At 37.3% G+C, this 21234-nt stretch overlaps 4 protein-coding genes across 4 annotated transcripts in view; 2 read left to right on the forward strand and 2 right to left on the reverse strand.

Annotated features, from left to right (window-relative positions):
* CBG14884 overlaps positions 1–2252 on the forward strand; it is a gene marked incomplete at both ends in the record, with an annotated part of 3000 nt that extends 748 nt beyond the window's left edge. Inside the window, 2 exons of the mRNA XM_045242683.1 lie at positions 2047–2139; positions 2198–2252. Of these exons, the coding sequence (XP_045095547.1) occupies positions 2047–2139; positions 2198–2252 (148 nt within the window). The remainder of the gene's footprint in view (positions 1–2046; positions 2140–2197) is intronic.
* Positions 2253–2561: 309 nt separating this feature from the next.
* On the reverse strand, positions 2562–3427 carry CBG25201 (the record flags this gene model as incomplete). Its single annotated transcript, XM_045242689.1, has 4 exons — positions 2562–2863; positions 3007–3090; positions 3216–3293; positions 3346–3427. 4 exons carry the CDS (start codon positions 3425–3427, stop codon positions 2562–2564), a joined length of 546 nt encoding a protein of 181 aa, XP_045099601.1.
* Positions 3428–6382: 2955 nt separating this feature from the next.
* Cbr-tom-1 lies at positions 6383–21234 on the reverse strand (the record flags this gene model as incomplete). The annotated part of the gene is given in 21 exon segments (XM_002639025.1): positions 6383–6520; positions 6575–6720; positions 7468–7528; positions 7607–7720; positions 7772–7835; positions 8186–8493; positions 8544–8689; positions 10740–10853; positions 11041–11196; positions 11339–11462; positions 14353–14495; positions 15175–15271; positions 15325–15435; positions 16815–17009; positions 17056–17280; positions 19187–19423; positions 19523–19988; positions 20724–20800; positions 20848–20982; positions 20984–20989; positions 20992–21234. Coding segments are annotated over 21 exon segments (3306 nt in total), but the record flags the coding sequence as incomplete, so codon positions are not given.
* Positions 17550–18931, forward strand: Cbr-ostd-1 (the record flags this gene model as incomplete). The annotated part of the gene is made up of 5 exons (XM_002639026.2): positions 17550–17567; positions 17945–18069; positions 18123–18429; positions 18480–18662; positions 18710–18931. 5 exons carry the CDS (start codon positions 17550–17552, stop codon positions 18929–18931), a joined length of 855 nt encoding a protein of 284 aa, XP_002639072.2.

Raw genomic sequence — 21234 nt, forward strand, 5'->3', positions numbered from 1 at the left:
TTCGGTTTTTTCAAGAGTTTTTTAGGTTTTTGTCAATTTTTCTTCCAGATACATCGGAAAATTTGAAAAAACAGTGAAAACGAGCGAAAAAATTGTAAATGTTTGAATTCGCGCGCTTTTACTCACCGGGCGGCCTAGAAAAAAGCTCGTCCCTAAGGGCTTTCAGCGTATTTTTCGATGCGTTTTTCTCGATGAAGGCATTTTTCGATTTTTTTTTCTTTATTTTTATGTCAATCTACATGCATTTCTGCACATTTTGATGCAATAAAAAATTTCACCGTACACCACCTTTAAAAATTAGGAGATCAATCAATAATGATGATTAGCAATACTGTTGCAACTTAAGAAGTTTAGTACCGGTCGAAAAAATATACGAAAACGAATTTTGAGTATATTTTCGGCCATTTTGATCATTGTCAGGCAGTTGGAACTTGCTTGTCAACTTTTCGGTCACTTTAGAAAATTTTGGAGGGTCAGACCTAGATTGAAAACTTTGCATTCAATGTTCTGAAAATTCCTTTTTTCCAGATTTCTGAAAGACACCTATTTTTCTCACGTTTTTTTGGTAAGGTTTACAATCTAGGTCCATTTTACACGCCTCCAAATTTTTAAACATGATCGGAATTTTGCAAACAGACTCCTGACAGTGGTCAAAATCAATAGAAAAACACTTTTTTAAACGAAAATTAAACATTTATTAAAAAAAAACAGAGTTCAATAGTGTACTGATTAGCCAGACCTTCGTCTGTCGATCCCTTGAAAAAGATCAACAAATTCAACAAAGAGCATTTGAATTTCAGAAATTCTAAAATTCGACAAATTCTGAAATTCCAAAATCATCAATTTCCAAAACTCGTAAAATTCTTAAATTCTGAAATTTCCAAACATTTTAAATTCTGAAATCTCGAAATTTTCAAAAGTTCAAAATACCTTTTAAAAGTCCAAGATACTCACAAAATTCTAAAAATTTTGAAATTTTGAAATTTCAAAAATTCAAAGATTTTCAAAAAAAAGTTCAAAAAATAAAAGTTTTTGAAGCTTCAAAAATTCCGAAAGTTCCGAAATTTTCAAAAAATACCAAAAAATGACTTTTTCGATTTTTTTGAATTTTTCGGATTTTTTGATGTTTTGGAATATTCTGATGTTTTCAAGTTCCGAAAAATTCCAAAACTCCGAAATTTCAAAATTTTCAAGAAAGTCCAAAAATGGCTTTTCCAATTTTTGGAATTTTTAGAAAATTTCCAAAATTTTGTATTGATTAGCCAGACGAATGTTTCGTCTGTTGATCCCTTTCGCCACGTAGAGGCTCAGTACATGAAAGGGAAACAAGGTTTTTTTACCGTTTGGATCACCTTCTAAAACCCGTAGGGAGTGGAGGGAGGGGTCCCCCACCCCTAAAAAAACAAAACAAGAAGTCAGCCGAAAAACCCCTCTTTTCGGAGACCATTGTCGGTTAATTTTCAAAAGCTCCTTCCCCCTGATAAAAAGCCACATCGCATACCGCTTTTCACTGTTGTCTCAATTTTTTTAATCTTTGATAAAATCTCTTGCTACTGGGGGACGTTCAGTGAAAAACACCTAGCCATGAACCCCGAAACATGGCGACCCTTAGGGCCTTTTAGTACTTTTTCACATCGGACCAATCGACAGAAAAAAGCAAAAGAGACAACAACAAGCAGCGTAGTGCAAAGAGCTTCTTACCCGAGGAAAAGTGCCAGTGGAAATTTTCCAACAATAAAGTTCGAAGAGGCGGATTTCCCAGAGAACTGATTTTTTCCAATACGTGGAATTTTATAACGTAGCTGACAGTAGGAGGGGGCGTGACCTAATAATAATTGATTTTTTATTTATTGCGTAACGTGAATCTAAAAAAACGAAAAAATTTTTGAAGTGCTTGAAGACCCAATACAATTTGAAGTCACATTTTGAAAAGCGGCTAACAGTAAAATACAAACGTCAATCGCGCCGAAGACGCACCAGCCACAAGCGCCGGGGGCGCGGCAAGAACTTCATAACAGTTCTCTGAATTCCCATTTTCTTTTCCAGATCGGCATTTGGAAGTCTCGACCGTATTCCACTCTCCTATCTTCGCAAGTTCTATCGTCAGAAGACGACGAAACGAGATGAAAATGAGTATATGTGAGTTTCATTCCAAAATTATTGTTTTTTTTTTTTTTGCAAGTTTCGAATATTCCAGAGATGGACCATCGGAAATCGGATACCGTTCAATGTCGTTCTGGCCACTGTACTAGTTTAGCTGTCTTCATTGGAGAGAGAAATAATATAATTTATTTGAGAGAGTGTGTGTGTGTTTCTGTTCCTTTCTTTCTCATTCTTCGGTAATATATTCAGATAAAGTTTTTGATTTGATTGTATACTGTAGATGTCACCATCTTTCAGAACCCAGAGGTCTCTAGAACACACTGTCAAGTTTGATCTCCATTATCTCGGTTCATATGCAAGATATCAAAAATTTGTCAACTGATAAAATGTTTGTGATATTATGAAAAATTTGAATGAAAAACCTGGATGGACAATTGAGATGGGGTGTGTTTTAAATATCACATTTTTAAAAAATTCGTTGAATTTTTGACTTTGACCAGTCTTAATCTCTTAGCAATCGGCTCTCCAACACTCGGATTCTTTTGCTCTTTCTCCTCTTCCTCCTTTCTTTTCTCCAATTTCCTCATCTTCTCATCAACATCCTTCTTTTTCATCAGAATCTGCTGCATCATTATCATATTCGATCTTGATAACACATTATCCAAAATCTGTTTTCCTGTCTCAACAGTGCAGATTGCGACTTGTGGGGAGGGATTTGAAGACGTCGAAGGAATATTTTCTATTGGTAATGGAAGTTGTTCTGTAAAGATTTTGATTGAATTACATACGGAAACTAATTGAACACCAGCCAGCTAGATAATTGAGCACAACGTTGACGGTTTGGGTGACGTTCTATTAGAGTTTTTAAGGTGAATTGATCCAAAACTCAAGGAAAAAACTTACTTGGCTCTACTGGCTCCGGTTGGTGAAGACGCCCTTTGAACCCTGCGGGTGCTTGAATTGTCACATATCTTGTGTAAAGCATGTCTGTAAATTTCAAATCGGTTATTATTGATTAAATGAACACTTTGAGGTCGGAAGAAGTTCAAATTGCAAGATCAAATTTGCAGTTTGAATTTCTACAGATCGGGCACAGAATAATAATTAAACACCTTCGAGATCCTCCAAATTAGCCACATCACAAAGATCCGAGAAGTTGCTCGATACATCGGAACTCGAATCTTCTTCCTCTGAAACGAATGATTACTGTCAAAAATTATTGTTCAATACAAAAAGACTTACGTATGGTCTCGGCGAGTGGATTGTGGAGTTCTTTGAAATCCTCGTAGTTCTTTGGTAGACCATAGAAATGGATATGGTTCATTTTGGTGATCTGAAAAAGAAAGAAAAAAAATTAAAAAACTAGTAGAAAGGAGATTAGGAATTGAAAAGTGTACGGAGCTTAATACAAAAATGATAACATCGAAACTGGAAGATTTTCTTGTTGTTACAAAATTGTTTAATTGAATTTGGTTTCTATTCTACCGAGCACAAAACCCACAATATCTGTATATCGTTTATATTTATGATCTCAGAATTACCGCCAAATTAGTCGAAGACAGATGAATGGCACCTGAAGAAGCTAATTACAGTTTTTGTCCAGCAAAAAAGAATCGACGGGTCATTGGCGGCTATTCTACGGACCATCAACTACCTAGAGAAACCGAGTTGACTAATTGTATCACAACGACAAGAGCAGTAATGAGCACTATTTAGCAGTATTGGAATTCAAAAAAAAAACGGATTCCTAAAATCAAGGAGTCAGGGCTTACCGTAAAGCCTGTGATAGAAGGGCCTCTTATCTTTTAACTTTGAGCCGATTTTTCTCGATTCTTGTCAAAGATATAAAAGAGTTGTCAACTAACAAAATGTTCATCATAATATCAACAACATTTTATTAGTTGACACATTTTTGATATCTCTCACAGGGATTGAGATAATTGAGCTCAAATATGACACAATGAGGGTTCTTCTATTACAAGTTTTACGGTATTTTGACTCCGCCCACAAAAAGTAGAAAAACAGAAATGATGTCATAAAGTTGTATAAACCATTTATAAGGGGAGTATGGAAATTTTTGGAAAATATGGGACATGGAAAAATGGCCGAAAAAATCTGCTTTCAAAGTTAGAAATTGAGGGCGAAAGTGGCAGGCAAGAGGGTCTCAAATATCAATAAGCTCAAGGTGTTTTTAATGTATCTCTGGTCGAGACTAACAGTAAGAAATGAAGAAAAGGGAAAAGAACAAGATGACGTTGACAGGTAGGGTGTTGCACGCTGTCTAATCTATTTACGACTACTACCGGAGACATACAATGCGCGTTCTTTTAGCGTATATTGTTGCAATGACCACCAACTGGCAGCAAGAAATAGATTGATTAGAAATCAATATGGTGTGAAACTGACTATGAGAAGAGAATGAAACAAATAACAAGGAGGAAGGGTGGATAAAGGGTACTCAGTTAAAGATATCAATAATTCCAATAGTTCCAAAGAAGGTGTTCAATTAGGAAATTATGAAATCACCAGGGAAAACATTACAAAAGAAGGACTAGATTTCATAGTTTCAAATGAAAGTTCTGAAGATCAGAGTTCAAGGAATTTTATGCACGTTGTTTGAAGCAATTTCGGACGAAACTCCCTAATTTCAGATTGCTAATTATTCATGGAAACAGAAACAAACAGTTGACAGGAACTTTGAAATTCAACGTCTATTTTAAGAAACTTGCAATTTTCAAAATCGAATTTTGAAGCAACTAAGCCACTTTTGATAACTTATTGCTGAAAATAAAATCTCAAAAAAAAAGAAACGCCAAAAAATGAACGGTAAAGACAGCAGGTGTGTCGTTAGCTATCAAACGGATTGCAAAATGCGAGAAGAAACAGAGGGCAGAAAAAATGGAGAAAGGCATCGAATACTAGAAGAAGAAGAGAGTGTGACAGATAAAGAGACGTTAGAGTATTTCTGTGTTGGGTGGAACATACGTGTGTATGTATGTTTGTGTGTCTGGGACATCGAGAAACAGAACAACAACCAACCGAGGGATATGAAAAATCTTGAAATGGATTTTAGGAGAAGGAAATGATAAGGATCAAACCTTGAGGGGAATGGGCTTTGATGATGGTCTGCAGAAAAGAAAAATTTTGAAGCCTTATCAAATAGAAGGGTAGGTTTCAGGACTCTGATGTCAAATACGGTCGGTTAGAGCATCTACTAGGTCATACCGTAAAATAAGAAGGGCCCTCACCCTGCCAAGTTTGAGCTCAATTATCTCGGTTCCTTAGGGAGATATTTAGAATAGGTCAACTAACAATATGCTTATGGTATTCTGATAAAAAATTTATCAGTTGACAACTTTTTTTTATCTTTGAAAGTTTGCGAGGTAAGTTGGCTCAAAGTTAAAAGTTAGGGACCATTTTATTAAAGATAACCTTACAATTAGCAATTTTAATAGATCAACTCATTATAATGAAAATCTTTACATTTATTAGATTTTTGTTCTTCACAAACCTAAGAATGTGCCCCTTTGAAAAAAAAACTTTGTATTTCTAAAATCACAAGGACCCAATACCGTAAAAGCTCTAACCACACACACTGCACTTTGAGCTCAATTATCTTGGTTCCTATAATAGATATCAAACATTTGTCAACTCATAAAATATTGGTGATTTTATGATAAAAAATTCATCAGTTGACAACTTTTTAGTATCTTTTCAGGAACCGAGATAATTAAGCTCAAAGGTAACATATATGGTTGGCTTCTATCATATGGCTTTTCCAGAAATTTTAATTGTATTTTCAGATTGATATGATACAAAGAACGAAGAAAAATAATATGAAAAATACAAATTTTATTATCTAAATCGAAAAAGAAATATGGAAAAAAACTGTTAATATTAATAAAAATTACAAAAAAATAAACATAAACAAAGCACTGATGATACATCTGTAAAACCCAGTTAGAAAAAATTAGAGTTAGAAGAGGAAAAAATAACAAATAAAAATTTTTTTGGCAGAGAGAGAGAGAGGAATTTTTGGGGACAAAGAAGTTGAGGAGGATACAGGTTAGGCCGGGAAAAATTGAAAAAAAAAACACCGGTTGTTCGAATTAACATGAACTGGTAGAAAAGCGAAAAAAGAAAAGAAATAGGCACCTTAACCATAGCTCTAAAAGGACCTAACCCAGAAGACAAAAGCTCATTGATTAAAAAAAAGAAAAAAAAGAGATAATTTATAATATTTACACACAACGGATTCTAAGTTATATAGAATGTTCATCTAGAAGTTGTACCACTTCTTTTTCTCATATTTCTCCACAAGTTTTCCAGTTCGGGACGACAGACTCATCGCGTTGTTCTTCAAGTTTTCCGTCGCATCCACTGTCGCATTCAACTTTTCTGTTCTCTCGTTTAGATTCTGCAAAATTTTAGAGATTTTATAATTTAAAATTTTAATCTCAGAGTGTTATACCTGAAGAGCCATCGCCGCCGCTTGTCCAGCAGAAACACCTCCAGCTTGAGCTCGATCCATTTGGACAGATGGTCCGGGAATTGTACGGGCCACGCTACGCATCGGATTCATTCCAGCGTTATTTTTGACACCCATGTTCTCGGATACTGTAATCAAAGTTGTGAATAGACGATGTTGAATAGACGATGTAACACTTTATGGGGTTTTCTAGACCATTTACCATGAAGGCCTACAAAACTCAGCTTTCGAATGTTAGGCCACCCACCAAGTGAATACCAGCTTACATGCACCTGGTGTGTTTTTTAGGTCATGGTTAACATGGTGGCCTAATTTTCGCATGTTGAGTTTTCTAGGTCACCATTTTAAAATGGCATAGAAAACACGTCAGGTGATTATCAGACCATTACTTGGTCATTCAACACAGTGGCCTAGAAAAATCAACTTGAAAAAGTTAGGCCACCACTTCATGAGGCCATTTCGTAGCCAAACAAATTGGTGGCCTATTTTTTTTACAAAATTAGAGTAACGTGGCCGAACTTTCTCAAAATGATTTTTTAGGCCACCCTAGTTTATGGTCCAGAAATGGTCTGACATGCATCTGATCTGTTTTCTAGCCCGTTCACTATGGTGGCCTAATTTTTGCAAGTTGAGTTGTCTAGGCCATTTTTGTGCATTTCCTAGAAATGACCTGATATTCACCTTGTGGGTATTCTAGGCCATTTAACATGATGGCCTAACTTTTGAAAGTTGAGTTTTCTAGGCCATCATAGTAGATGGACCAGGAAAAAAAACATCGGGCAAATAGCAGTCTATTACTAGGCCATTTACCATGGTGGCCTAGAAATCCCAACTTACGAAAGTGCCCTCTAGACCACATAGCCCAAAAAACTTACAAATGGCATCAATATCATTCGGATCGTTGCGCGGAGTGCCTCCAAAGATCGACGATACACCCTGCCAAGCCTTGATTATTATTTGAAACGAAACTTCCAAGCTAATTTAGAAAACGCTCTGCAAAACTAAAAAAATCACCTTCAAAAACGAATTGTTCTTTGGCTGCTCAGGCATCTCACACGGCACGAAAAGCTCTCCAAGCGATTCCGCAGTCTGATCGGCGATTTCCGAACACATTGTGTACTTTTCCATCTGAAAAGTTTAAAAAATTGTTGTTTAAGTGCAAATTCGCTCTATTGATACCTCTGTCTGACTAGCCATATAGACACCCAATCCATGATCGGAGAACGACGTTTTTTGACACAAACTGCAAAAAATTGAAATCGATTATTTTTAAAAAATTGTAAAATTGAGGTCCTAACTTGAGACAACCAGAGAACGGGTACAAAATATATTGACACATAAGAGCCATTTTGTGATTTTACATAGAAGTTTTGGGAATTGCTCGAGGAGGCACTCAATGTGTCTGCTGGAAAAGTGTCCGAAACAAAAATTAAATCAACATTTCTCACGTAAAAATTTGATTTTCAGAATTTCAGAATCATAATACTGTAAAACCGTTGACAACTTTTTCATATTTTTGACAGGAATCGAGATAATTCAGCTCAAAGAGGAAAGTTAGGGGGCCCTTCTATTACAGGTTTTACGGGAACTCACGGATCATCAATCTCCACAGAATGTGGGAATATTTGGGACGTATTCAGAATCCTCAACGATGGAAGAGACAACATAATAATCTGTCCGGCAGCCGATAGACACATCAAACATGGATAACCTCGGATATGCGTTGGCGATGCTTTGACCAATGGAATCTCATCAAACTTCTGCACGTACAACTGACTGAACGTTGGCAACGCAACCACTTTGACCTCATTCTCAGCGGCCACAATCAGAATTTGCGAGATTTCGTCATTTGAGTCGATCGAGTTGGAGTATTGTGGAGCTAGACTTGCTTTTGTGGTCACCTGCAAGAATTTTGTTTGCGATGGAGCGAATTCACATCTTTTGGACTCACTCTATTCAAAAGCGAACGATCGGGACTTTGTGCAGATGGTTCCTTGGCTGCTTCCTTATAGGATTCCGTTGAAGGTGTAATTACACAGAACGTGTTATCCATGAATGACTGATTCAGCACTTGACCTTTCATTCTTACTACCGTACCTAAAAAATTCTATTTTAGCTCCGCCCACTTGGTATTAAAAAAATCACAAAGCAAATACTAATCACTGTTTACAGTACTACTACTACTACTACTAATACTAATGCAACAGGGTAAGAAGAGACGATCACATTTGGAATCGGGGAAAAAAAACCTTTGCAAGTGCGCTCTATTGATAATGGAGCGCACTTGTGATTTGAAAAACTAGGAACATAAGAATTCAGAAAAAAAATCAATATAGGAAAAGCAGAACATGAATATCTTTAGAGTGTACAAAATAAAGAAAAAAAACTGCAAATCAATCATGCATATCAGGGGTTTTCAGGTTGTTTGGAGAGAATCTAGTTGTGTCAATCTCGGGCAGGCGACTTTTTTTTAGATTTTTAATTTTGGTTAAAATAAGCAAAATTAGTTTTTTTAATTAAAATTATTTTTCAAAAATCATCACAAAAATAAAAGGGTAAGGATTAGGAATCGAAAATTAGAAAAAATTGGTTAATCCCACAAATGCAAAGACGCTCTACAGAGCACACTTGTTTTGTGGGACCCAACTTCTCAGGTCATTCTCTCTAACATACCGTAGTAGCAGTGTTTTCGGCCTCGAACTGAACTCCAAAGTAAGAAAAAAAATGAGAAAGTGAAGAGAAAAAAGGGAAAGAAGTTAAACTAATTGTTGTGTGGTGTTAAGCATAAGCGAGTACGCTCCATTGAGAATTTAAATTTCAATAGAGCGAACTTTGGAAAAATGTTATAGGCAACAAAGAGAAAGGAAAAACCCCGCTGTGGGTTTCGTTTTGTTAATAAAAGTTTAATATCCCAGAAATAAGGAGAATTCTACATATATAGAGCTGTTAGAGAATATGTACTGAACATGAAGCACAAACAAAAACTACACAGATATAGAAAAAACAGCTGATATGTTGTGTACAGTAACCCGGGGAAAATGTTTTGACTGTTTTAGTGAAAAATCTTTAAAATTTAGGAGGTCAAAAAGTGGGAAACTGTCTGGCTTACAGCATTCCAAAAGGCCTGGTCAGAAATCGCGCCCCAGCGAACGTGAGATTGGGACATAGGGAGTTTTCGAGCTTTTCATAGTGGACGATTTTTATAACCGTATTGCTACTGTAATAGGTACCCTATTTGCTCTAATAGAAGCCCGCCCAAACTGTCAACTTTGAGCCTAATTGTCTAGTTTTCTGTAAAAGATATCAAAACTTGGTCAACTACAAAATTGTTCATCATAATATGACAAACATTTCATTCGTTGACAAAATTTTGATACCTCTTATAGAAAGCGAGATAATTGTGCTCAAAAAGTACGTATAGGGCTATGTTACCAAACTTCTTTGTTGGTATATCTATTCAAATTCCAGTTTTTCAAAAAAAAAAGTAGTATACTAGAAAAATAACGTTCAAAAAAGGAGCTCCATTTTTGCAGTTAACAACTTTTTTTGTAAATGTCCGTCCAAAAGAGATATTCGACGTTGAAGAGTTTCTCCGTTCGCGAACTCTGGCAACACGGGCGGCGGTCCGCAGGCAGCCGCGTGGGATAATTTCGCAGGACCTTATTTTTCAGGAAAGTCATAAACTACAAAAATGAAGCTCTTATTTTGAAGGATATATTCTGAAATTTCTAACCACTTTTTCAAGTCACCAAGTGTAGGAATTTTCTCCAAAACAGTCAAAAATTTGTCTTTTTTTCTTTCTCACCGGTATACTGTATCAGTCACATACACTCGGAAAAAACAAGTAGGTGTGAAAATACGAGAAATAAGGATTTTGTTTACGGTTAGTAAAAAAGGCGTCCCGAATTGGATAGGATAGAAATGGGAAAACTTACATTCTTCAACAGCTGTAAGTAAACGAAATGTTAGATTTTATGATAGAATTTGGAAAGAAACGACACAGATAGATTACAGTTTGTGTGTATGTGTGATATGAAAAAGTGTGTGTGTGTGTGTGGAAGCGAAAGAGAAAAAATTTTTTCGTTTGGAATTTGTTAATTTTAAGGATTAGGGATAAACATCTGAAAAAGAAGAGGAAGGGGCTCACCTGATGGTGCCACAACAATTGTGGATGTGAATCTATCCTCTGGAAGGATCAGATTCAGAGCCAGTGATGTACCAGCAGAGGTTCCAACCCAAAGACATGGAGACATTTTGGAATCTGAAAGACACAAAACTAGAACTTCATCAAAATTGATTTCTTTGGATTTTTCGGATTTTCTGATTTTTTTGATTTATGAATTTTGAGAATTTTAAAAATGATTTTACGACTTGTTTGAATTTTCGGATTTTAGTTTTTTGGCTTTTAAGATTTTCTAGGTTTTTGATCCCATATTCAAATTGCTCACCATTCTTCTTCGAGTGTGAATGAATAAAAGCCAACGACGTTATCGATTCCTGCTGCTGTGTAGAAATGGATCTTTCCAATGATTGAGATGACGTGGATGGAGAAGAGGTAGTCAATTGACGGCCAGTAGTAGATGGTGACTCTCTTTGGGAATCTCCTAAATTGGAAAATAAAATTAATGTTTATTTTTCAAATATCTCAAAATCGCCCAGTTGCGTCGCTTCGATGAGATCAAGAATGATGAATGATTGATGAATGGAGAAAGCCAAATAAAAAAGAGAAACAAGAGAAAAGGGAACCTCTGCCGAATGATCCATTCTCCACTACGGATTGAGTTTTGAACAGTTGTGGCCGTCGAGCGTCGAATGAACGTTGCTTCTGCTCACTGACGATTCGTTTCGGAGCTTCCAGACTGATTGGTGACTAAAATAGGTTTAGCATAGGTTTGAGGGATTTGATAGGTGAGAGAAGTGGGAAGTCGAATTGTGAATTGGTAATTTGGTTATTTGGTAGGGATCAAAAAGGTGAAAAGGATTTTTCCGGTTGGTTGGAAACTACGGTCAACCTGTTATAGAAGGGGCCCTAACTTTAAACTTTGAGCCAATTTATTTCGGTTCCTGTCAAAGATATCAAAAAGTTGTCAACTGATAAAATGTTTTTGATATTATGACAAACAATTTACCAGTTAACACATTTTTGATATCTTTCATAGGAAATGAGATAAAGAAGTTCAAACTTGACCGTGTGAGGGACCTTCTATTACAGATTTTAAGGTCCTTTCTGAAACTAAAAATCAAAAATATTATCCGAATTTCTATGGTTCTAATGAACAAAAGTCATTCAGAAGTTTGGAAATTTCAAACAATTCGAAAATTCATGAAATTCCGACTTTTGAAATTCCATAGAACAATTTTGAAAAAATCTCATTTGTATATATTTTTGGCTGAATTCAAATATAGCCCCCACCCCAATTCAAGTATAGCCCCCCAAAATGAACCATAGTAGAGCCCCCCCCCCCCCACCTCCAACAATCTAAACACTTGCAGCAGTTCAAAAAAAGCCCCCCCCCCCACCAATTCAAATATAGACCCCCACTTTTAAATAGTCCATTCCAATTCAAAAAAAGCCCCCCACCCATTCAATTATAGACCCCCACTTTTGCGTAGTTTGTGGTGTGTGAAGGGTACCGTAACCGTCATGATGCAAATTTTGAGCTTTTTTTTTAATTTTTCTTTGATTTTTTCGGAATTTGTGTCATTTTTCACCATTTTTCCTTGTTTCTTGGGAACTTTTTCTGAAAAATACTTGTCAGCTATGTATATCTTATCAGAACTTCCAAAATTAAAACATTCTAAAATTCAGGCTTAGGCCAAAAAATGGTGGGGACCTATTTTTGAATTGGTGGTGGTCTAAAATTGAATGGGTGGGGGGCTATTTTTGAATAGGTGGGGGGCTATTTTTGAATAGATGGGGGTCATATTTGAATAAAGTGGGGAGCTCAGATAAAGTTCTCTTTTTGGGGGGCTATTTTTTGAATGGTTGGGTGCTTTAATTGAAGAAGGCAGGGAGGGGTGGGGGCCATATTTTAAGAATACCAGGTTGTTCAAAAATAGGCCCCCACTTTGTACTGTTGGGGGGTCATACTTTAATCAACCAATTCAACTTCAGCCCCCCACACCTCAGTAGAGCCTTTCAAAAACTAATTTTCTGAAGTTTTTTGGATATCTGAGTTTTTGAATTTTTGAATTTTCAAAGAATCCTGATAATCCAGATTTTCCGGAATCCCTGGGTTAACTAATTTTTTCGAACTTTATTGGTAGTTTGTACAGATTCATTCAGAAGAGATATGGGTGTCTCTTCCACGTGGTATATCTCGCTAGAGCTAATTCGTACAAGAAAGTTGTCAACTACAAAAATTTTCACAAAATTAAACCTGCAGTCTCGTAGTCGACTCTATTTTTGTGCAAATGCGCTCTACATAGATATGCCTCGGGGATTCGACCATACCGAGCCTGCGCCAAATCGAAGCTGAGCTGTCAACTTTGAGCTTAATTATCTCAATTCCTATACAATATATCAAAATTTTTTTCAATTGATGAAATGTTTCTGATATTATGATAAACAGTCTATCAGTTAACAAAATTTCGATATCTCTGACAGGAATCGAGATAATCTAATCGCATTGTTGAAATTTTTATGAATACTTTTTGAAACTTAAAGAAATTATTTTGATCTACTTTTGGAACCAGGAACGTCCTAAACACTTTCTACCCTTCCACAATTCGTTTTTTAGCAACAAAAAAAATTCTAAAAATGATGGGAGCATAAAAAACATATCAGCTAAGGACCCATATAAATAAAAAAAAGTGTTTCCACATTAAGCAAACTGAATATACATATAAAGAAAAATGACATAATAGGACGGAAAAAATGCAATAGATCATAAAAATGCAGGATATATACAAAGCGATAGATCATGAAAAAAAATGACGACAAACTTAAAAATTCAAATTCTTCACAACAATGGACATTGGAGCGTATTTGCTACCACATAAAGATTCATAATGATGCATTCGCATGATCGAGATTCGAGCGACACAACTAGCTAGCGATAGCGAAAAAAGACATAACCCAAAAAAAAAAGACTCAAACTTACCCTCTTCTGAAATATGCGAATGGAAACTTCGAGATCTCTCGATTCCAGAAGATTCGGATTCCTCTGTTTTTACTTCTTTCTTCTCTTTTGAAGACGACGATTTTGCGAATCTTCTAATAAAACTTCCTTTCACCGAATGACTCCTATTAGTTTTTTGAACTTTGGTACCCTCGTTGGGCGTTGGAGGTGGAGTCTCTCCCCGATGTTCTGGATCCGGACGATCCGTGTTTGCTCCAGAAGAATCCGATCGGTGTCCTTGATAGCGTTCACGAATTGTGGCTGCCAGTTCAGCAGTGTTTCGACGGAACAATCCCATCATTCCACCTCCACCCTTTCCACCAGCAGCTGCTGATTTTGGACGGGTTGGAATCTCTCCAGGATGTAGGAACCCTCCATTTGAGTATGGAGTCAAACTATTTCGTCCTTTGTGATGATTTTCAGAGTGAGATCTCATTTGATATGCTCCAGTGTCCGAATTGTAGATGAGCAAGTTGTCATCTCCTTCCAGTTCTTCCATCTGAAATGTTACAAACCACCAAATGGACACATGGACACACAGATAGATATATAAATCACACGAAGACCCGTGCTCACAGACATTGAGAACAAATTAACACACTTTTAAACTCAAGGATTAGCAATAATAGTTTGACCTACCTCGATCGGACTCGCTGCATCACTAATCTGCATGCTCAGCTGGATAGCTGGTGTTGGATCAGATCCATAGAGCTCGTTTGTGGTCCACGAGTAGATCAAAGCACATTGAGTGGTGTCAACCAAAGCCAGACCAGATGACGTACCTAGAAGAGTTCCTACCATTAATGGAGGTATAAAAAATTGAAATGTAAATTTTGTGGTTCTGAAAAAATAGTACTTGTCTATAAATTTCGGATAGAGCTTAAATTTTGAAATTCTTGAGAAAATGGTCAATAACGAATTCTGGAGATTCTGAATGGATTCTAAAATTCCGATTCAAAAAATTGAAATCTAACAGTGTCTTCTGATTTGGAACCTCTAAAAATCTGAAATAAAAAACATTGGGTTGCTGTAGCACTTGTAATTACTGTAGACCCGCTTATGTTAGTGGATGTGCCACGTGTCACATCTCTCTGGAGCTCATTCATTCGAAAAAGTTAGAAAAATGTAGGTCACTTTTGTTAAGTGTTTTCTGAAATTTTGAAAACACTCGAATAATTTTTGAACTACTGTTTCATGACTCCAAAATACCGTATTCTTCCCCTCCTCTCTAATAGAACGCCTGAACCTTCAACTTTGAGCACATGTATCTCAATTCCTATGAAATATATCAAAATTTTGTCAACTGATAAGTTATTTATCATAATATCACCTATCTTTAATCAGTTGACAATTTTTCGATATCATTCATAGGAACCAAGATAATTGAACTCAATGTTGAAGATTTCGGGGCTCTTCTATTAGAGGAACTGCGATATATTTTTTCTTATAAATCACACTAACCAATCGCAATGATTCCATAGGACGAGTTCAAACAAATCGTTGTAATTTGATCCACTTTTGCATGCGAGTGCCATGGAACAAAACACGCCAGCTCGGGCTGAAAATTTCAGATATTTACACATATTTTGTAGTTCAAATTTCAGCCTTTACCACGAAACCAGCTGGCCTCTTGACAGGTGCTCCACGCACTTTGAACGGCACAATTCGCTCATCTCCAGAATCTGAGGTGTCCAGAGAGTTTGTAGACTCACGGGAGACAACCTGAAATACTTTTGGTGTCTTTGGAAAGGTTGAATAGGCTCTGAAGCCTAGAAAAAGAGCTGAAAATGTGTGTGATGGTGTGATAGGTGCAGTGTGAACTCTTGTGCTACAGTAACCCTGTCCCTTTAAAAAATTCGAAAAAATAGAATCCGTACAAACAACTGTGTTGGTAAAAGTTGAAATGACAACTGTCGCCGTCCGATCTGGTAGAGCTTCTGGAATCAAATGTTGGCAAAAGAGACTTAGTACTTAGTATTTATATGTGAGTGGTTTACATGTAGCGGGATTAATAAGTACAATACTGGACAAAAATATTTCTGCATTTTTCAGTAGGAAACCCCTGACTTTTAACTTTGAGCCAATTTATCTCAGTTCCTGTGAAAGATATCAAAAAAAGTTTAACTGACAAAACGTTACTGAAAATATGATAAACATTTTATCAGTTGTCGCCTTTTTGATGTTTCTAACAAGAACCGAGATACTTGGGTTTAAAGTGGAAAGCTCGAGGGCGTTATGTTAGCGGGTTCACGGTATGCTGTTTTGAGGCTTTGACAAAAGTAGGTTAATGTTGGCCGATCTTTACCAAATTTAAGCATTATATCAAAAAAAACTTAGACCTTTTTTCAGTAATTGACAACTTTTTAGTACAAATTGACCCAAACGAGATATGCTACGTGGAAGGTAATGGTGCATTCTAGATGTATACGGCGCCTAGGAGTTTCGTGGGCTATCTCCTCGGAGCGCATTTGTACGAAAAAGTTTATAACTACAAAAATGTAAATCATATTTTGTTTAATTTGCTCTGGAAATTTCAAATAATATTGTAAACTTTGAACTATTTTTCCAAGACCTCAGAAAAACAGATACCGTAACCATCCTGGTTTAGCGTCAGTTCATTTTTAGTCAATTTAACTCGGTTCCTGTAAAAGATATCAAAAAACAATCCACTGACAAAATGTTGGTAATACTTTGATAAATATTTTATCAGTTGACAAATTTTTGATATCTCTGACAGAGACCGAGACAAATTGATTCAAAATTGGTGAATAGGATGGCGGCGGATAGGTTGAAGCCCACCATATACGTCCATTTTGAGCCCAATTATCTCGGACACTGAAAGTTATAGAAAAAAAACAGTCAACTAATAAAATGTTGGTGATATTATGATAAACATTTTATCAGTTGACAAATTTTGGTACCTCTTACAGGGACCGAGATAACTCAGATCAAAGAAGACAAGGCAAAAATATATTTTGTTTCCAGTACAGTAACAAAGTGTGCTCTGGGGGTCCAAGTGCAATTGGGTGCAATTTGAGAAGCGTTGGGTTAAAGACTGCCACGTGGTTTCACAACATCTTCAGTTTGCCTCGATTACTTACCTTTCTCTGTCTTCGAATCTCTTTTCCAGGACCATTGGGTACTGGAGACTTGTCGAAATCATAGGATGGAAGATTGTTCGAGAAATTGCCCAGAAGTGGAATATTGACCACAGCAATAGTACCACATAACTCTTGTTTGGTGAATCTGAACAGAGTGACTTGACCGGAAATTCCAGCGACTAGCAGTTGGCGGGACTGGAATAGATACTGTAGATATTGGTACTATAGGATTGCTCCTCACCTCTAAACAAAGTTCAATATACTTGACTGCATGAGAGACCTTGTCCGATGTTTCCATCTCTTCTAGTCGTTCAAAATGTGAAGAAGACTTGAGTTTGTATAGAATCTGAAGATGCTCTCCGGTTTCTTGCCAGAACTTCAGAGAACCATCCTTGTGACCTGTTACAACTAGTTCCTGATGTCCAGTGGCACATTCTCTTCCCAATCCACCGGTCACTGGCCAGGACTGAAAATTTTTGTGTTTTTCAATTATAGAATTTTAAATTATTTAATTTTTTTTGTTTCTGTCTCGTTCTACTCTGTTTTCTGTCTTTCTTTTCGTCTTTTTCGAGACCGTACAAATCGGAAAGATTTTTTTGCAGCCTGCGCATGCGATTTCAGCAAAACTGTGCACGGTTTAGCGTTCTTTCCGTTTCGTTTCTTACGGTTTCGTTTCTTTCGGATTTAAAATCTTTCCGATTTGTACGGTCTCTCTTTTTCATTTGTCTTTCAATTATGTTAATTGTTCGTCAAGTATGACGCATTGAGTGCAAATGTGCGTGATTGTGTTGTTGTTTTGTCTGCAAACACTAGTAGTTCGACGTGGTTTTGAGTTTGTAATCTTTTGTATATTTTTTCCGAGACTCATTGAATTTGAACCCAATTTCTCAAAAAAAAGACTCAACACTCAATATAAGATGCCTTCCAAGCGCCGCTATTCCCTCTACGTCTCATCTCTTCCACTCGCAACCCTGCGCCTCTACATTCTCGTCACAACTCTCGTCGCCCAACAATCGATAGAGCCGGCCAGCGCCACGCACTCCTTCTTTGCTTTTTTGCTTTTGCAACTCAATTTTCACTGAATCACTGCTCACCGACTTTTTAAAGTTCACTTTTGCAGGTAAAATGAGATTTCTTCTCGCCTCGGCGCAATTTGGGCCGTGGCTCTTGCCGTCAGCGAAGATGTTACAGTTAACAACTTCAAAGTGGGAATTTTAGCCAAAGATCAACAACCAGATGCGGAGAACTTGAAAACGTACGCGAATTCGTAGTTTTTTTTTTCAATTTTCACTATTAATAATTTTTCAGTGTCGCCATCTTCTCCAAACTCTCCTCTGGTCTTACTGCTGACGCTTCTCAACGCCTCTACGTCTCCTTCAACGTTGTCAAGAAAGCAGATAACGCGAAAGTGAAGCCACAACAAGTATTCCTCCGATTCGTCGCTCCTTCTGGTGAAGACGTGGTGCTCGTCGTGAATCCAGATGCTAACGGAAATTACATTTACGACTCTGTCCTCCGTACCGCCGCCAAATCCTTCCGCAATTTGAGTGGACAGTTCAAGATCAGTCTTTTGGTTGGAGATGTCACCATCAAGAACTCAATCAACTGGCAGTTTGTAAGTATTAGGAAGTTAGATGAGTTTCTTATAATTCTCAAATAATTTAGGCTGACATTGACGCCGCTCTCCCAACTGCTTACGAGCCAACACCAAAGTCGCAGCAAGTGCGTTATGAGCCAATGGAGGAGATCACCCACGTTTTCCGTCAACCAGAGAAGCGTCCACCAGCCTTGATTTCCGATTTGTTCACTATTATCGTTCTGGTTCCATTTGTTATTCTATTCACCTTGGTGAGTTTTTCTTTCTGAATTTCGAAAAAAACCGCTTTACTTTCCAGTGGGCTCGAATTGGAATCAACTTACAAAACGCTCCAGCCTCTGCATTCGTTCCAATCTTCCATATTGGTCTCGCCGGAATCTTCGGGCTCTACATTCTTTTCTGGATTCAATTCGATATGTTCGAAACTCTCAAATATCTCTCGGTCCTCGGATTCCTCACATTTGTCGCCGGAAACCGAGTGCTCCGAGCCATCGCGGAAGCAAAACAAAAGTCCGAATAGATTCGATTGACGGTGAAACTGGCTTTAATTTGTACGGTACCAAAAAATTCTTCTATTCGTGTCGTTACTTTAATTTATTGGATTGATTAATAATTTCAATTTTCCATTGTTCTTGCTGCTGGGCCTTTTTCTCTTTCTAGATCTGTTCTCTCTTTTGTTGTCTTGTGTTGAATGTGATATCATAAATTGCTATTTATATGTACTTCTTCTTCTTTTTCTATTCCATTTTATATTCTATTTTCACCCCCAACTCACTCTAGTGCTAAACTCCTTATTCCTTTGCTTCGTTCCGACTAGTGTAAGCGCACCGATCAAATCCAATGGGCAATCCGAATAATAGGATACACAAGTCACTGGACTTTCATGAATATTCATTGCATGTGGTGACTCGATAACTGGATGGCCCTGTTGATTCAAATCAAGAACCATGAAGTCGTGTTTTAATAGAACTGCCACAGAGTGTGGACATTGAGGAATAGAATTCCAGATATTCTGAAAATAAATTGAATTTGGTAAGATTTGCGAATATGTTAAGAAGTAAGCAAAAGGGGGTATTCTCACCTTGTTGAGGAATACAATTTGTATAATTACCTGGTTAAGCGGTATAAATTGAATAATAGGCCAGTCCATTTCCAATACGGTCGCCGATTTGCCACCTTTTAAAATAGTTAAAGCAGGCATTGGAAGACCATCATCAGTGGGCATTCCACCGGAGAACATAATAATACTCTCATTCTCACTCATGTGTTTCCATTCCACTTGTTGAATCGGACGACACGGTCCTGATCCATGAGGTGTGGTCCGTTGAATAGGCTCAGAGGCCTTCTTATTTCCATACAATGATATAGAGCCATCAACGTTTCCTGTTAACACTTGCCGTCCGTCGAAATGCCAGTTAACTGATTTTATCGGGGGATCCAATGGATATCGATCCACTTCTTTATTTGCTAGATTCCATTGTACTACTATTCCCTTATCGTACACTATCAATAGTTTCGTATTCTCAGCTGGTGATACGGCCAACTGACGAACTGGACCCGGATGCACCCGACATGAACTGAAAAAAAAAATTCGTCGGTTTTGAATTGTCAATGGAGCGCACTTTCTCTATTCGCACACTACAACTAACAAGCGCGCTCCACCGAATTCCGAATGGAGCGCATTTTCAAATGAAAATGCGGAAACAAAAAATACGAATTTATTCAATGTTTTTTTTCGATTTTTCATGAGAAAAAGAAAGTGCACTCCGCAGAATTCTCAATAGAGCGCACTTATAGATAGCTTCATTTATTTACAATGGGGCGCAATTTCTCAAACCCCGAGGAAAAAAATTCCCGGGAAAAGTGGGCAGAGTTTAATTTGCAAATTTGCCGCAAGTTTTTTAAAGCGCATTTGTATACGGTCATGAGACAAACCGTGCCAGGCTTGCAATTTAGGCTCCGCCCACTTTTCAGTTTTTTTCCTCGGAATTTTGCGAGACCTCTCTTCAGTAGTGTTCAATGGAGCGCATTTTATCAATTTGCTACCTACAACTTGCAAACGCGCTCCACCGAATTCTAAATGAAGCTTCTCCAAAAACAACGAATTGCCAATGGAGCACACTTGCTTTTTGAATGGAAATTGATAATTAGTGCGCTCCAGTCAATCTTCAATGGAGCAACTTTCTCTAGGGACGAATGACAACAAGTAAGAATTTTCGTAATGATTATCACTAGAGCGCACTAGTTGAAAATTTGCCAAATTTACAAGTGCGCTCCTTTGATAAGCATTGAATTTTCAAAAAAAAACTCACAGATCAATAGCTTTGTTCCAATTAATTACATACGGACTAAGAAGAAAACTGTTCAAGCATAAGAAATATACATTTCCCTGGAAAACAATTTGATCTTTTCATATGCGCTCTATTGCACTCCTACCTTATCGGTTCCAATATAGAGCCACTTAGCAGCCACTGGTAAATGAATACATGATACGCTTTCTTTGCTCAATTGCACTGTATGCACTATTTCGGGAGTCTGGAAAGTAGTTAAATTCTCAATAGAGCGAGTTTTCCTCTATCCAACCTTTTGTCTGTAATTCCACAAATGAATGGAATCCGTTCCACACGAAGTGATCAGACCACCTTCGTTCACCAAAAATTGCATATGAAGAACGGGTTCACCGGATTCATGTTTTAATAGATAATCGACTCCGGCGTCTCCGATTATTCGAATGTGTCCACGACCGGTACCAATTGCTATCAGGCGTTGGACCGGATCATAAGCACAACAGCGAGGATCATCGGGAAGACCGTGACGGACAAC

This window comes from Caenorhabditis briggsae (assembly GCF_000004555.2).
Source record: "Caenorhabditis briggsae complete genome, chrI, whole genome shotgun sequence".
Classification (NCBI taxonomy): domain Eukaryota; kingdom Metazoa; phylum Nematoda; class Chromadorea; order Rhabditida; family Rhabditidae; genus Caenorhabditis; species Caenorhabditis briggsae.